Source organism: Cervus canadensis, chromosome 4 (assembly GCF_019320065.1).
Source record: "Cervus canadensis isolate Bull #8, Minnesota chromosome 4, ASM1932006v1, whole genome shotgun sequence".
Classification (NCBI taxonomy): domain Eukaryota; kingdom Metazoa; phylum Chordata; class Mammalia; order Artiodactyla; family Cervidae; genus Cervus; species Cervus canadensis.
This window is the reverse complement of record NC_057389.1, coordinates 38,661,333-38,677,643: the sequence shown is the minus strand read 5'-3', so window position 1 is coordinate 38,677,643 and position 16,311 is coordinate 38,661,333. Positions and strand designations below refer to the sequence as shown.

Below are 16,311 nucleotides of genomic sequence, written 5' to 3'. Positions count from 1 at the left end.
GAAAAAGCAGCAGCTACCGTCACAGAACAAGACAGCCTAATCTTTCACTTTGATCATTTCCTATTCATTGATTAAAAAAGAAAAGAAAAAGTTCTTTCAACCTGGAAACACCACGTCACCAGTGTTCATGCCCCACAGAAGGGCTCCTCTGACTTAGTCACCTACCTCCCCACAGACATAAATAGTATCAATATCCGGTCAACTGAGCAGAAAAGAAGCCAAAAAAAAAAAAAAAAAGTTCTTGAAAGATTTCTGATATTGATGTTAAAGGGGCATTTTTTTAAAAGCCTTGACATGAACCAAAATTTGAGAGTCTTACCAAAACCCTATACAGTATGTATAGTGACCACATCCAGATTTAAAATTCACACACCTGCAATTTAATTATTTTCTCTTTTTTCCCCCTCTCCTGGAAGGGAAAGTGTTAAAGAAAACAATAAAAGGACAAGTAAGTGTACAGGGTAGGATTTACTGGCATTTACTTTTAATCTATGGCCCTTCACTCTGTAGCTTATCGGGCCTCTGTCAGTCCTTTTTCCTCCTTTATATTTCATGAGGAGCCCCCCATGCTGCTACTGAGAGACAGAGCCCAAGTGCCTATAAGCTTTTTGTCAGGTAAAAAGAGAAGAAAAAGGAAAGGAACAAGAGGAAAAGCAAAGCTAAGAGGCATCTATTAGATGTCACTAGGCTTTTGTATTCATGTCAATGATTCAGGATTAGAGTATTTGAAATAATCTTATTGAGAGGAATCAAAAGGCCCACCGAGTGAGAGGCTGCTCTGTAGCATATGGCAAAGGCTCGAACAATATCTTATTAAAGATGTGTTGGCTAACACTATTACTTTATATTATATTACAAAACTATTGTGCCTCCAACAGTTAGCGGGATGGTATAGTTACCGAGGGCCATTTTGGAGGTTATTGTGTGGGATCGAGCTATATAATTTGCCAGCTTGTCTAGTTACATCTTTCCAAGTAGGGTTTAGAGGCAAGTTTGGAACTGGAACCAAGCACTTCACCTTCAAAAATAAAAATCCCCAGAGCACACCGAAGACCACTCTATTCCCACTGGAAGTGGGAATATACATTACATGGATGAAACGCCAATGGCATTTTCTTCCCCAGAACTGGTTTCATTAAGTTTGCATCATTTACCACATGTGACCCCCTGTCCCCCCATGAAAAATATGCAGGGTCGTTTTTTTTTTTTTTTTTTTTGGCTTGATTCCCCTCCTCATGAAAAATACACACACACACACTCAGCTTCACACATTAGCAGAGCTAAGGCAATTAAAATTATATTACAATAAGTACTGTAATGTTAAAGCCTTCATTTACCTTTGGACAAAGGCTTGTAACTGGAGAGAGAGTCTGAGAGGAAGATTTATCTCCATCTACCCATACCTTTAAAGGCAACATGCAATCAAAGACAACCCTGTAATGTTCATCATTTTTCACTGATTGCAATTGGAGAATTTAGGTCACTTTTATATTCTCATGGGTGGTGTACAATCACACAGTTTGTAAAGGGAGGGATGAGACAGTAGGTGAGAGAGAAGGAAAAAGATGGTCTTTTTCAGATAATACCTAATGCAAAGTAAAATGACCAAAATCTCACTACATGCAGAAGCTTCTAAATGGTGTTTTTTAAATCTGTCAATTTTTATTAGAGTCTGGTCAGGTGTGAGTGGTAAGGAAAAGCAAGGGAAATTTATCACTGGAGAACTGAGTTGCACTTCGGGAGGTTTTGGGTTTTTTTTCCCCATTCTAAGCAATTTATTTTAGAAAAGCAAAAGCATATTTAATATAGTGATATATTCTCATCACAAAATGACTGTGCAAAGTTGTTAGATGACACACAAGGGACTTTGTTCAGCTTTTCTGTATTTTTCCAGAACTGTTACAAAGTTATGACGACATGGGAATAAAACCCCACACCATGGACTGACACCCAGGTCGGTAACACATACATACTGATTCTCCAAAGCTCCGTTAAACACATTTCTTGGAAGTTGCGGCCATTATTTCCTTTACAGGAAAGCCACAGTTGTTCATTATACAGTGTCTGCAGTAGTATCATACTGTGTAAAAGGACTCTGCATGGTGATATACTGTCAGCATACTTGAAATCCATTTGAATGTATCCTGGCTGTATATTTGGGAATAGCTGATAGCAAATGGAATATAGACTGCTATTAGCCGATTGTATTTGTTATTTTCTTATCATGGTAGGAAACCGCATACAAATGTACGGGCTCATCTCCTATTCAGAATGGTATCTGATATGTGATAAAATTTAGAATGATAGTCTCTCACATAAGTCTCATCGCTATAATCACATATGAATTCCCACTGAGAAAACAAATGTTTAAATATGGTAGGATTAATAAACAACCATAAATTCACGCTTAGTGTCAGCGCTGGCTTTTCACTCTTGGAAAAAACGCAAATCTCTCAAACCAACCAAGAGGACAGCAATTATCCTGCCTGCAGCAATTTTAAAGAATGAATTCCTACTCTTTTTATTTTAATGGGGCATTCAAAGTTAGGAAATCAGGTGATATACAAGGCATATCAGAACTCTGGGAATTGCATTTATACCTCTGGGTCTTCAAGCCCTAGATAGCTATTTGTGTACCTTACAGAGTGATTATGTTTAGTGGTTGGTCCTTTCGAAAACTGGATGAACACCAAAATAATAAGTTGAAAGGTCAATGAAATAAAGCCATGAAACTCTGACTAAAAGCCTCATCTGCAACTTTAATAAAAGTATGCTTATGTTCATGTTAATTGAGGACTTTCTCTTCACAGAAGATAAAAGAAAAAATTTTTAGTGAATTTTTGGATTTAAGTCTCATGATAAAAGACAAAAAAATCATTTGTTGTCAAGAGGTCATGATGCCTTCACAATCTTAGGATTGCAGATATAGGAATTAGAATATAGCCCACCCTGCTCAATGGTTAAAAAAAAAAAAATTACATCCTAATTGTAAAGTTTTACCATAGTTTTTCTGTCATACAGATGAATGTGTGTATATATATATCAGGATCAGTTTAATCAAGAAATTAGCTTGGTGTTTAGGCAACACTGCACTTTTCTGAAAAGTCTTATCACAGCATTCAAACCTTAGATGAAGAATGAATCAAACAAAAATGTTTTTCTGAACAACTCTGATGTGAATCAGCAGGTAAAATGGCCATTCCAATACTTTCATTCTGAACATTCTATTTCAGACAACAATCATAAAGCAAATCCATTTAGTGTTACCAAAGTGAAAGTGAACTAGATGTGAAAGATCTTAGAAAATTCTGGAAAGAAAGAAGTACACACTATTTTTTTCTTTTTAGGAGACCCTTGGGTAAGTGTGGCCTGAAGAACTAGTTCCAAACAGGCTAAATTCTTCATGTTACAAAATTGGTATGCTGTTTTTAAATGCTGCATGTCAGGGCTTACGGCTCCAAAGTACATACAGAGATTCTTATAAATGGAAAATAAAGACCAATCTATTAAGCAGCAATAAACAAGCCTAAAATTTTTAGATGTATATTAGTTGACAGGCTTTAAAACTCCACGTTTTTAGTACTGGTTATGAAGAACTCAAACTTGTGGATCACTTGAGCCACATTACATCCTGAAAGGGCTATGTCTAAATTCACACGAGACCAAGAAAGTAATTTGAGGAGGAATTTCATCCTTTATTATTTCTATCTATTAAAAGAAAAAAGTCCACTTGTCAATTCTCAAAATCCACAGTGCAAGGAAATGAAGAATTGGGCTCTTCTTTTCTCCCTTTATTTAGCAGTCCAACTATTTCATCAATCACACTGATCTCAAATTGAAAAACCAAACAAACAAATTTTGAGCCATCCCCCTTTCCCGCCCTACTAGAAGTCAGCAGCACAAATCTGGCTGGAAACTTTAAAGCTCTGTGTGAAAGGAATCCTATAGCATAATTCAGAGAAAGAAATGTTTTTGTAAGACCATCTGTATTCATCCATGTCATTGCTCAAAGAAGTTTAGTGAGCCAGGGTAGAAAAATAAAGAGTTTTGTGAAGCAAATCTAGAATGAACGGTAATCCTAACTAACAAGATAAGGAATAAGAGTGTAGTCTTCACACTTAATATATTCAGTTCAAGCATTTATAAAGAAGCTTCCACATAGAAAATGGAAGATTTTTATATGAATTCAGAAAAACTGGGTTCCCAATTCAGAGTACCCTAGGTGACTTTTGTCATTATCATCTTTTCTGATTCTTACAAAGTAAACCTAATTAAGAACCTCCCTCATTAGTCTTCCAGAAAAATTAGCACAGCTTATGCTAATTACTCCTGCAAAATTTAATAAACTCGTTGAAATGGGAATAGTCTAATGAGGTTTTATTTATTGAACTAAGATAACTCCAAGGAAAAAGGTTAGGACACAAGGATATCCAATGTGGTAATAAAACTACAATTTATTCAATTTCTAAACATGAACTTTATTGCAAACCTTTTAAATTCAAATATGAGTTACTATGTGAATATGTTAAATCAATCTCCACCTTAATTCAATAACTGCAAGTCATTTTTTGCTTTTTACTTTAACAATAATTACCACACATAGCCCTTTACCTCAACGATAATGAAATTTGCTGTTATTAGTTTCTGGTCATCAGCTATTAAACATAACACATTTGACTTTTCCCATGTCTACATATTCCAAATATCTAGATCCTTGCACACAGGCTGGTTTTTATAATTCTCAATCAAACAATCTGGCATTAAATAGAAACACAACCAGGCAGTCAACTCAAGATGCACACATCATCCATTTACAAAAATTCCCTTCCAGAAGTTTTTGAAGTGACTTGACAATCGTCATAATTGTAAAAAGTGTTGGGGTCATATTTTTCTGACTATGTAGAAAGCTACCATAAATGAAGTAGAAACACATTTTCTAAATCACAGTATTTAACTGCTGATTTTGTTAATTCCACTTTTTTGACAGACTATGCCAAGCTGACCACTTGCAGCAAACCACTGGCAGCAAATAATACTGCCAAAATTTAACACAGAAATAGCTTATCCTGCACCACTGCCGTATGACCATAAAGCCTCTTCTATCAATCCTATAAATAGTTTTCCTGAATAACCACTACTAAAAGTCTTTTGACTGATAAAAATAGCACTGTTCTTCCAAAATCTGAAGGACAAGCAAAGGGAGCTAAAAATTATTGGTGCCCAAAAGGTGACTGCGTGTTAAAACTATGCTAAACCCTAACACAAGGATTGCCTGTACCTTCAGTCCTATAATTGCAAATTGGATGCATCTTGTAAAAACAGTTACTCCTGCTACTGAATGCAGGCCCCATAACCTATTTTTACAAAATATGCAGGGATTCACATCCATAAATCTGAAAGCAAATCAAACCCTAAGCACGTAACGCAGATATTATGCAATCGGTAATATAGAATCAAATTGGAAACTATGAAATTCAAACACAGTTGCCATCATTTTTTTTTTTCCTTTGCAGCAATTTTATGGAATTGAAAAATCTTTTCTATTTCGCCCTTCCTTGTGTAAGTTCTTTTCCTGTTGTTATTCTCTTGTTAAAAATGGAAGTTTCACATATCAGCACAGACAGGACTGGAGCTTTTAAAACCTTTGGCAGACTGAAGGACAAATAAATTCTGAAAACTCAGATGCAAATAAAAATAGCTAAATGGGGTTTTGCATATCAGCTGGCATCACTGCTTGAAAAGACAGTTCATGGGAGACAGTGGCAACAGCCAGCAAATAAACGTATGTTGGGACTCGTGCAGATAACCAGGGTTTCAGCTGCTTTTCCAAGTACTCCTCTCTTAAGAGACAAAGATTGGCTAACAGCATTTTCTACTTTGTCAAACCAAAAAGGAAAAAAATAATGAAAAGGATAAATGTCATGAGTAATATCTCTAAAGCCACCAACAGTATAAAGTGCATACTTATTTTACCTAAATTGTTTGAACTACCCTAGCCAAGAAAAGGTTTTAAGTACCCTACTGGGATAGATGCAAGGCGGCAACAATAGAAGCCACACTAATGCAATCCAGGTAACACAATCCTGTTTCAAAAACACGGGCCGGGCTAATTACAGCGCTGCTGAGTCAAGTTTCTTATGCCATCGCAACCCACAGAAACAGGTCAAAATCAAATGTTATTCAAACCACAGTCATATCTACCTTCTATATCAGAGTCACGGCTTAAAACCAAACGAAGAACTTAAAAGCTTAACCCATTCAAAAGCAAAAAAAAAAAAGCATTTTCATTGCGGGTGGCAAAGCAAGGTTCTTGTCATCATCTAAACCAAAAGAGACTGTGCGGCAGAACCAAATGCTGATAGTTTCAAAGTTTGGGGCAAACATTTGGGCTGGTCTTTTGATCAGAACACTTTCTTCCTAATAAAAGAGTAAAATCTGCTTAAAATAACAAATGGTATTTTGAAGCGAGGTATTTAGGTGAAACAAACAGCATAAAGGTTATTTTTTTAAATCTTCTTTATCTGAAGATATATCTGCCATTGCAGAAAAAAAGAAACTGCATAATGGCATGTCTGTTTCTGTAGATAAACATGCTATATTAATTCTATAGGCAGCATACAACTTCTTACACTCTAAAGGTGGATGTTTTCAGCTTTGAATCAAAGAAGATATTAAGCAAAGTTATCAAGTTATCCAGCAAAGATATGTTTCTGGTGAATATTAGAGAAAGATAGTTAAAATATCTGACTCAAATGCAAGCTTTGTAAAACTTCTGGGCAATCAAAATTGGGTTTAAGCCTAAAGAATCACGTAAGTCAAAATCAACAACTGATGTTTTGTCATAAACCACAATGAAGAATACTTTTTCAGTTAACTGAAAAATGATAAAGCCCCCCCAAAAGTAAAGAATTGGGAAGACAGATGTGCACCAGCGGGCGGTGGGGGGTGGGGGTGGGAGTGGGGCATCAAAAATCAGTATTACCAAACTCCAAAAAGGGCTTTTATTCAGCTGTTGATCTCCTCAATGACAGATCCGTCAGTCTTACTTGCAAGACTCTTCCAGCTAGTAGAGGGTGCTAGCTCTTTTCCTAGCTGACAATTGACAGTATCTATAAACCTTCCAGGCCATTTAACTCCCAGTGAGCAATGCTATGTAACAAATGGTTTATCATACATGTTTCCATACAATGAATTTCAATAATTAAAATGTAAAACGAATATTTGGAATGCGACTTTGCATAATCTGTGCACACAGTGACTCGAAATTGCGCCGAACAACTAAAACAGATTTATTGTTCTACAGTGATTTACTTGGTCATGTCAGATTAGTAATATGGATCTGCTTAAAAACACAATAATTAAGACAAGCAGGATAAATTAATCAACTTACAATGCAGTCTGAGCTACAATCAAACCCGGGAAATTACAGTAGAAAATCTTGGTTCACAGATCTCTTTAAAACTGCTTTTATGCATAAATAAAACCTTAAAATGTAGATGGATTACGTCCAACAGAACTACTGTAGCTAAAAGTGATAATGATTCAAACATTTTTCAAATAAAAGTTAAATATTTATAAGCACCCAACCACATTTCATAAATCACAAATTATTATTATTTTATTTCTGAAGCTTCCTGGCACAGCATGAGGATTGAGCCACAGAAAGTCAAGAAAGAAGAACATTCCTTTAGGAGCATGAATCAGACACAAAACTGGAGCAATCTGAGAAAGCGGGCCTCCAAAGAACATTCCATATGGCTTTCCCAGGAATCGCAATAGCTCGGCGCAGCAGATGAAGTCATGACCAACAGGCACATTTCGGCCACATGCCTTCCTAACCCTCACCCGAGAGCCACACGAGGCAGGTGTTTCATTATAATGAGGAAAAGGAACCGCGTGAAAGTAGAGTGGTCCCTACCTGTCAATTATCACTGGATCTGAGGGAGTCTCGTTTCGGTTGCCACAGCTTTTCTTGTCACAACAGCGGCTGCAGAGCAAAAGCGAGAGGATTTAGTACAACCATTACAAACGTAAAGTCATCATTTAGGCAGACAGAAGGTTCAAATTGCTGGGTTGCAAATGCTAGAATTACCACAAAGCCATACCTGGCAATCAGCGGATCCCTGGGACAGAATATTCTGTTTGGGTCACCTATGGGTTAATGCCAGGTTTAACCTCTCCCTGCACAAAGGAGGGAGGGAGAGGGACCCTCCGAGCGAGGACTGACAGCCCTAAGATGGGGTCTCCCCATCACTGCCCGCGGAACTGGAAGACTTCACTGTGAGACGCATTATTATTACATCTACCCAATGAGAATATTCAGGGTTGTGGGTGGCTCAAACACTCTTCCCTCAAGATCACACTAATTGCGTGGAACACGTCAATAATGAGGTATGAGTGATTCTCCCCCTCCAGTCATTTTGTATTCAATGGATTCCTTTTTCTTCTCCTTTCTCTTTTATAGGAGACATTTCCTTCAATCACAGCCTTCCTGAAATCTTAAAACTCTAACGGTCTGCTTTGGAACCATGTTCAGAATGTAAGAATGAAAGTACAACAGAATAATTAACACAAAGAGGAAAGATAAAACACAACAGAGATCCACATGTCCTCTGGCTTTTGTGCCCTCCACTGGTCACTGTGTAAGTTTTCTGGAAGCAGTATGGACGTGGATCCAAAGGCTGGCAAAGGCCTGACAGTGAACGCTCCTTATCAGATCAGAGAAGAGGCAGACATGAGCAAGAAAAGCATCTACTATCAGAATCCCATCCCATGTGTGACCTTAAAGTTGCCAGTGTTTTCTTAAACTGAGATGCTTCTAAAAAGTGAAAAAGTAAGAGTTTTCAAAAATTACCCATGGTCAATGCAAGACTATCCATCTGAGACTTCTCTGCAAATAAGTAATGTGTCCACTGGCCAGTCTATACCTCAGGGCACACTATAAAAGCATATATTTGATCAATCATGGAGGTGAGGGAGTTATGCAAGGGTTATACATTACCTGCATCACAAATAAAACATGCATTTTTTTTCCCTCTTACACAAGCACACATATACACACACACTCATTCGACCTAGTGAATCATAGAGCCTAAATTTGGAGAGCTGTTGGAAAGAAACAAACACTGAACTTTATTTTCAGGACCCAGAAATATATGCCCGCACAGGGGCTCTTTCACCAAAGTTGGGAAGTCTCTCTCCTGGCCGTTACTCTCTCTCTGAAAAGAGAATCAGCTTCCAAATTTGATGCTCATTTTATTTGTCTCTCATATTTTCAGAAAACAACAGCAAGAATTCTCTCTCCTTCGTCAGAGCCCCAGCCAAAAACCATACCACTCGACTTAGAGCCGTTCCCTTTCTGGTTCAGAGGAAACAATTTCCTCCAGGTCTGAGTTCAGCCATACTAGGACTTGGAGGGAAAGAAAGCCCAAAGGATCCCAACACCTAAGAGACAGATGTAGAAAAAAGGGACTGAGAAATCCAGTAGTTGACATGAATGCCAAAAAAGTAATGATAATTTTAAAACTTTAAACTTTACTGTCTCTGAACTCTACCTCCCTGCACCTACATTCCTGACTCTGGGCTCAGAGCTGCTTGTGGCACTGAAGCAAGGTACTTCACCTCCTGGAGTCTCCGTTTCCTCATCTATAAAATGGAGTGATTGCAGTACCCATCTCTAAGTGTGAGGGCACAGGTCTCCAAAAAAAAGCCCATCGACAGAGCCCAAGTCTTTACCCAGGGAGAAAAGCAACGCATGGGAAGGCCTATTTCTCCTTGCTTTTTTCCTTCTCTTTTTCAAAACAGTGGTTGGGCAAATCTCCAGAGGTCAAAACCCTCACCATCATCCTAACTGGACTAAATGCCTTCCAGGGACCCTTCCAACTTGCCTGATGATAGTTTCAGACTAGAATCTACATCTCAAGATGATCTGACCCTCTCCCTCCTCACCGCACCACCCTCAACCAAGTCACTTTCATTTCTCGCTTGGACTCCGCAGTGGCCTCCCCTCCACTCTTCACCCACCACCAACAGCCAGAGTGATCTTTTCAAAATGTCAATGGAACTGTCACTCCACTGCCCTAGACCTTTTAAGGGCTGAGAATAAATCTATGGCATGACATGGAGCCAGAACACCTCCCCATCTCTTGTCACTCTCCCCCAATGTGCCACACTCCAGCCTCACTAGCCAATTTCAGTCTCCACACTCAGTCTGACCCCAGGCCCAGGTGCAGGCAGGCCTCCGGGCCTGGACTGCTCCTCCTCCAAGCCCTCCCTAGCTAGCCAGCCTCTACCTGCTCTTTGGGGCATCCCAGATGGCTCAGGGGTCAAGAATCTGCCTGCAATGCAGGAGACCCGGATTTGATCCCTGCAGAAGGAAATGTCAACCCACTCCAGTATTCTTGTCTGGGAAATCACCTGATCAGAGGAGCCTGGCAAGCTACAGTCTGTGTGGTCACTAAAGAGTCGGATACAACTGAGCAACTAAACAACAGCAACCTCCTCTTTGGGCCTAGGCCTCTAGACTCCTTCCTCAGAGAAGCTGACCTTAATACTTGATAGGCTGCTCCAAGTTTTTTCTTTCAGGGTGCTAAACACAAAGCAAATTATATTCTTATGTATATACTTGTGTATTTTTTGTTACTATCTTTCTCCTCCCACCCCTCCCCCACCAACCCATATGTTTCATAAAGGAACACACTGTCAATCTTATTTACCTAGCAGGTAGCTGTGGCCTGGGACAGAATAGAGAAGATCAAATAATGGTTGGTTGGTTGGTTGATTGGATGACTTCATGAATGAATGTAATAAACTAGGGGATATACAATCCAATAGGAAGGTAGCAGATAAAGGAAGCCATGCTGCCCCTCTGAGCAGACGCTGCCAAAGGAAGGAAGGTTCACCCCCACCCCACCCCACCCCCCAGATCACTTCCCCAGGCAAGGCTGCACTAGGCCTGAGATCTGCCCTGTGCGTTAAGCACTGTCTTCATCCCCTTAAAATATAAGTGCCCTTGAGTGAAGCCAGCTGAATCGAAGCACAGCCTAAGTGAGAACCACCCTCTCTGCTGTGCCCCAAGGGACCCAGGGCAGAAAGCAGATGCGAAGAACAGAGGTGTAGAAGGACGAATAGAAGAGGAATAAAACAAGGAAAATGGACTAAAGGGCTGGAGGTCACTTAACATCATTTATAAAGAAAACTTTACACAAAGTATGAAAAATAGCCCAACAGGTCTCCTGCCTCTCAGGTCATATCACTGCACTGCATAGTCATCATCCTCGAAATGGGATTCCTGGGCTCTGTGCTGCATCTGGGGCTGTAACAAAATAGTGTCTACGGTTTAAGCCCACTTTAAAAATAAATGCATATACACATATACATATATGTGTGTGTACATATATATGTAAATATGGAACTGTGTGCAGCATTAGAAAGAATGAAGGTGGGTTTGTCCACATCATCAGAGAAAAAAGTCTACATCATATTATGACCTGAGAAAGCCAAACTGCAGAATAGCATGTATGGTATGTGTGTGTGTGTGTTAGATCACTCAGCCGTATCCAACTCTGAGATCCCATAGACTGTAGCCTGCCAGGCTTCTCTGTCCTAATGGAGCGAGTTGCCATTTCCTACTCCAGGGGATCTTCCCAACCCAGGGATCAAACTCACATCGCTTGCATCTCCTGAACTGGCAGGTGGATTCTTTACCACTAGCGCCACCTGGGAAGCCCCATATGTATGGTATGGGTATGGTCCAACTTCTGGGAGGAAAAAACCAGTAGGAGAAATGGAGGGAGGAGAGGAAGAAACAAATTGTCACAAGTCACCCTCAGGTCCCTCAAATGTCTGCACGAAGGGACAGCCTGTGAAGGCCCTTCCCTTCCCACCCCCGGAGCTCTCTAGCCCCTCATCCTGCTTTACTTTTCTTCCAGGCACTCATTTTATTTTAATTTTTCTTCTTTATTGTCTTTATTTTTCTTCTTTAAATTTACTCTTCTTCCTTATTGAGTACAAAGGGCTTAGATTGTTCTGTTCATCTCTATGTCCCCAGCAACCAGAACAGAGCACAGCACACAGTAGGCTCTCTGGAAGCATTTTTTGAATGAATGAATACAAATTTCAAAGAAATAGCCTACAGGGAGTGGAGTAAGTGGAGAAGAAGAGAGTGTACATATTCCACTTCTGTACTTCTGCAGTCTTTTGACTACAATATTATTTCCCTATCAAAAAACTAAAAATTAACTGCAAATTGGGAAAAGAAGGTCTTCCTTTGGGCTGAGCCAGCATCTAACCTCCTGAATCTCCCTACTTCTAATGCAAAGCCAAGCAGAACAAAGACCTGTCCTTCCTTCCTTCTCCATGATGGCCTATCTCTCCTTTCCTCTCTTCTCCAAGCTGAACTGCCCCCTCCCACCCAGTTCCCTCTACTGAACCCAGAAGGACCAAGAAAGGTGGGTACCAACCTTTACCATACACAAAGCAGGCATTAACCAAGAAGGGCAGGATGGAGGGAGAACAGATTGACTTGTGTTTAAGGCAAAAGAGGTTTGGGGCTGAAACAACACAGTACCTGGAACAACAGACACAAAAGCACTCCAAGGGAAAAGCTGCCATGTTAACAGAAGAATCACTGTGCTAACTCCATCGTCATGATGGTGTGACTGATGGATCTTCATCCCCTCAAATGCTGTTCTTGAGATTCTTACTATGTGTATCAGGCACTGCACCAGGCACAGATCTGGCATTTGCTCCCTAAAGCAGTCATCTATCAGGGGGCTTGGAGTTTCCTCATTTGCCTTGTCACAAAGCAGGATTCCCACTACTTCACAGCCGTTCTCAACATGCACCCCAAGTGGCAGGAGACCAGTGTGGCCCAATCACAGGAGGGGGGACCTGCCGCACCTGGGGTCCTACATACACTGTGGACTCAAAACAGCAGCCCTTTCCCCAGCAAGACTGCGTATCCCTCAGACAAGCTTGTCCAGGGAAAGGCGAGCTTGTGAGTCTCTTTCTGAGCAGCATGGCACAGGCAGTGCATCTCTAGCGCACCGACGCATGGCTTCATAAACCAGAGCAAGAGGCGCTTCCATCTTCACCTCAGGGACATGGAACTTCTTCCCAGAAGTAGAGGCTCTCTTAACTGGAAGAAAGCGTCACCTCCACCTCTAAGCTTTACAACAGAAAGCAGGACTATCTTACCCATTTAGGCAAAATGGCTGGAGAATGAGCATATGGTTATCCGAACAAATTGATTAACAGTAGTAAGTTCATTCTTCCCTTCAGGTAACCAACATAGTCAACTTTTCCCATTCTTAAAAAAACAGACCTGCTCCTTCTTTTGTTGAGTTGATTTCTTCACTGCCCAACTATCTCCTTGACAGAGTCTCCTTCACTTCTTGCCACCTGCATCCCATAAAACCTGGCTTTCAGGTTAGCACCTACTTGAATGTCCTCTCTTGAAGTTCACCAGAGCCTTTCTGGTGCTCTTCTCAGTCTTCAGGTCCATGTGGATCTCCCTACACTTATTATGTGGATGGCTCCCTGCCTCTGAAATACCCTCCTTTCATTTCTATCTCCTGTATGCTCAAGGTTCTTCTTCCTAATTCTCGAATGCACTAAGAGTGACATTGTTCCTCAAGAATGTATTCACGGCCTCTCCTCTTTCTAATGCCCGATCCTGCGTAAGCCCATAGCTTCACCTCGCACCTTTGTGAAAAGACTTCAGAAGTTGATTATCCTTCACCTGACTGCCCAGATCCAGGCCACAGGCTCACCATCTGCAGACCTCTCCCCACAGAAACCCCACTTGGACCACCAACAAATGGACCAAAACACTCCTTCACACACCCTCTAAAATCCCTGTCCTGTCTCACCTTCCTCCCAATCCCTGCAAACACATCCTCCCTTCTCTGAGCAGCCATGGTCTTTGACCTCATGTCTCATCCCAGTCCACTCTTTCTACAGCACTGTCTAGTTACCAGCTTCAGGTCTCATCTCCCAGGCTAACCTGTCAGCTCTCCTACTGCAGGGGCCAGTCCTTTCTGGCTCTTCATTCCACTGTGTTTTTACAAAGAAGAGAAGAGTGAATGAAAATATCCTTAACCAGCATACCTAGAATGAACAAAGCCTGTTAACATCTTAGCAGACATTTCCCTTCCTTTCAGCAGTCTCTTACCATCTTTCCCTCTGAGCAACTGTGTGCCAGGTACTTAGCTAGACACTGCAGGTGTTGCTACTACTGCTCCCACGACCTTCACTGCTTCTATTAGTATCAGTGCCGATACTCTGCTGTGACTATTGATAACAACAATCAACATTCAGTACTTACTATGTGTCAGGTACCAAGATACGCATTTACAGGGGTTATAGGATTCAATCTTAATAACGACCCTATGACAGAAGTCATAGTTTCACACATTTCTCCTCATTTCACATATAGGCAAATAAAGCAGAGAGGAAAACTGGACAACTTCTTCATCTTCAAGGAGCTCTTAGTCCAGCAAAGACAGACCTGCCCTAGACATACAGTTACAATGCGCCGAGTGTACAGTTACAGTGCGCCGAAAGAAAAGTATAGGATACAATAGGAGCGCAGAACAAGGGGGCCTCACTCAGGCCAACCAGGGACGCTTCTATAAAGGAACCATGCCTCAGTGGGAATCTGAAGAACGAAATGAGGAAAAGCCAGCCCAAGAGGAGGGAAGAACAAGGCATATCAAGGGCCCAGGCTAACCCTGAGAGCTCATGGTCCACAAGGCATAAGGCACTGACAGTGGGGAAAGAAGGCTTTCCTAAAGACAGCACTCATCCCCTGCGATTGTCCTGTGTCCTGGAAAAGAAGAAAATCTGCTTCTACCTGCCTGGTGGGGACTGGGAACTAGACTCACCTTCCAAGCAGAGTTTCTATTTTCCCTTCACACTTTAAACACAGGATGTGGAGGTGCATAAAATCAAATTCTTTGTGGAATGAATCCTGCTTTTACATTTTGAAGAGCTTCATCCCCAACTATTAACAAAATGTAAAGATGACTGGTATGATAAATTCCAGTTACCCAAAATGCAGAACCTCTCCCAGAATTCCATGGAAAGAGTTCTATGCCATCAAGTCAAAGGGGTTTTGTCTCAAAGAGAGACAGTAATTATAATCCCATGGCAGCAAGTCCTTTACATAGCTCATGCAATGGATTACCCTCTCAACAGGACAAAACTGATATTTTATATTTGCAACCACCTTATACGTAATTCCCTGATGCTTTTTTTTTTTCTCTGCCGACAACAAAACAGAATCATCCCAAGCCCTTTCCTGTCGCTCTAAATTCTGTCTCCTTTACCATAGCTTCAATGTACTATAAATATACCTCTTTTGTGACATAAAAGCAAAGTTTTATTGTGCCGTTAGCCTTGATAGAAAGCACTGCAGAAAGTTGTTTAGAAATTAAATATCTAAAACAAGCTATTTTAAAATCCAAGGCCCTCACTATTTCATGTCTGCAATGAAGAAATTTCATCTTAGGGAAAGCAAGCTGTCTTTCACACCATATGGTTAATGGTGGTGCATAGCAATTAGCCAGGCTGATTAATGGTGAACAGACTCTAATTTTATGCTTATAATTGAGCCTGCATTTGCACCCCTGGTGCAAATTCAGCACATCCCAACTTCCACTTACAACAGGCAAGAAATCAAGAGAAATAGGATGGTGTGGAAAGTGAGAATTTTTTCTGAAGCCCCCTAAAGAGCATCAGATTTGCAATTTAAAAGACTGTTAGCCACACAATAGATGACAGGCTTATGTAATAGGGTCATGGCAGCCTGGTAAACAAACAGTACCCCTTCCACATCTATAGGAGCCAGGAAAACCTTCATCTGTAACATTACCAGAATGACATTTTGAATATGACTTTTCCCTTTTAGCCACACAATACAAACATCATTTGCCTTCAGTGGCTTGAGGATTTTATTTTTTGCTATTTTTATGTTTCTGAAAAATAGAAAGAACATCAGCAGTAAAGCACCCCAACCAGCATAATAAAATACTTTGGGCCAATGAATTTTAAGAACAAGAAAAAATATAAACTGCATTAATAGAGGGTAGGCTTGTGTGTGAAAGGCATAATGTATCTTCAAGTATTTTAAGAATAGAATTATTTCTAGCATAGTCCAAACATGTACAGATATGAGATGCAAATCTATGATTTACAGATATTAGTCAGCCTATTGCTTGAGATCCATCTTCCTGTCTGTCTCCAGTTTGCTAGAATTATATGGAATAGAATACAGAAAACTCATTCTAACAAAATGCTAATTGTGGGAAG

The 16,311-nt window shown here is 40.5% G+C and overlaps 1 protein-coding gene across 7 annotated transcripts in view; it reads right to left on the bottom strand.

Annotated features, from left to right (window-relative positions):
- The window catches only part of EBF1 (EBF transcription factor 1), a 403,840-nt gene that overhangs the window by 371,097 nt on the left and 16,432 nt on the right, over window positions 1–16,311 (bottom strand). For all 7 annotated transcript variants that reach the window (XM_043464838.1, XM_043464839.1, XM_043464840.1 and 4 more), the window contains exon 6: window positions 7,919–7,987. In XM_043464838.1, the coding sequence (XP_043320773.1) occupies window positions 7,919–7,987 (69 nt within the window). The remainder of the gene's footprint in view (window positions 1–7,918; window positions 7,988–16,311) is intronic.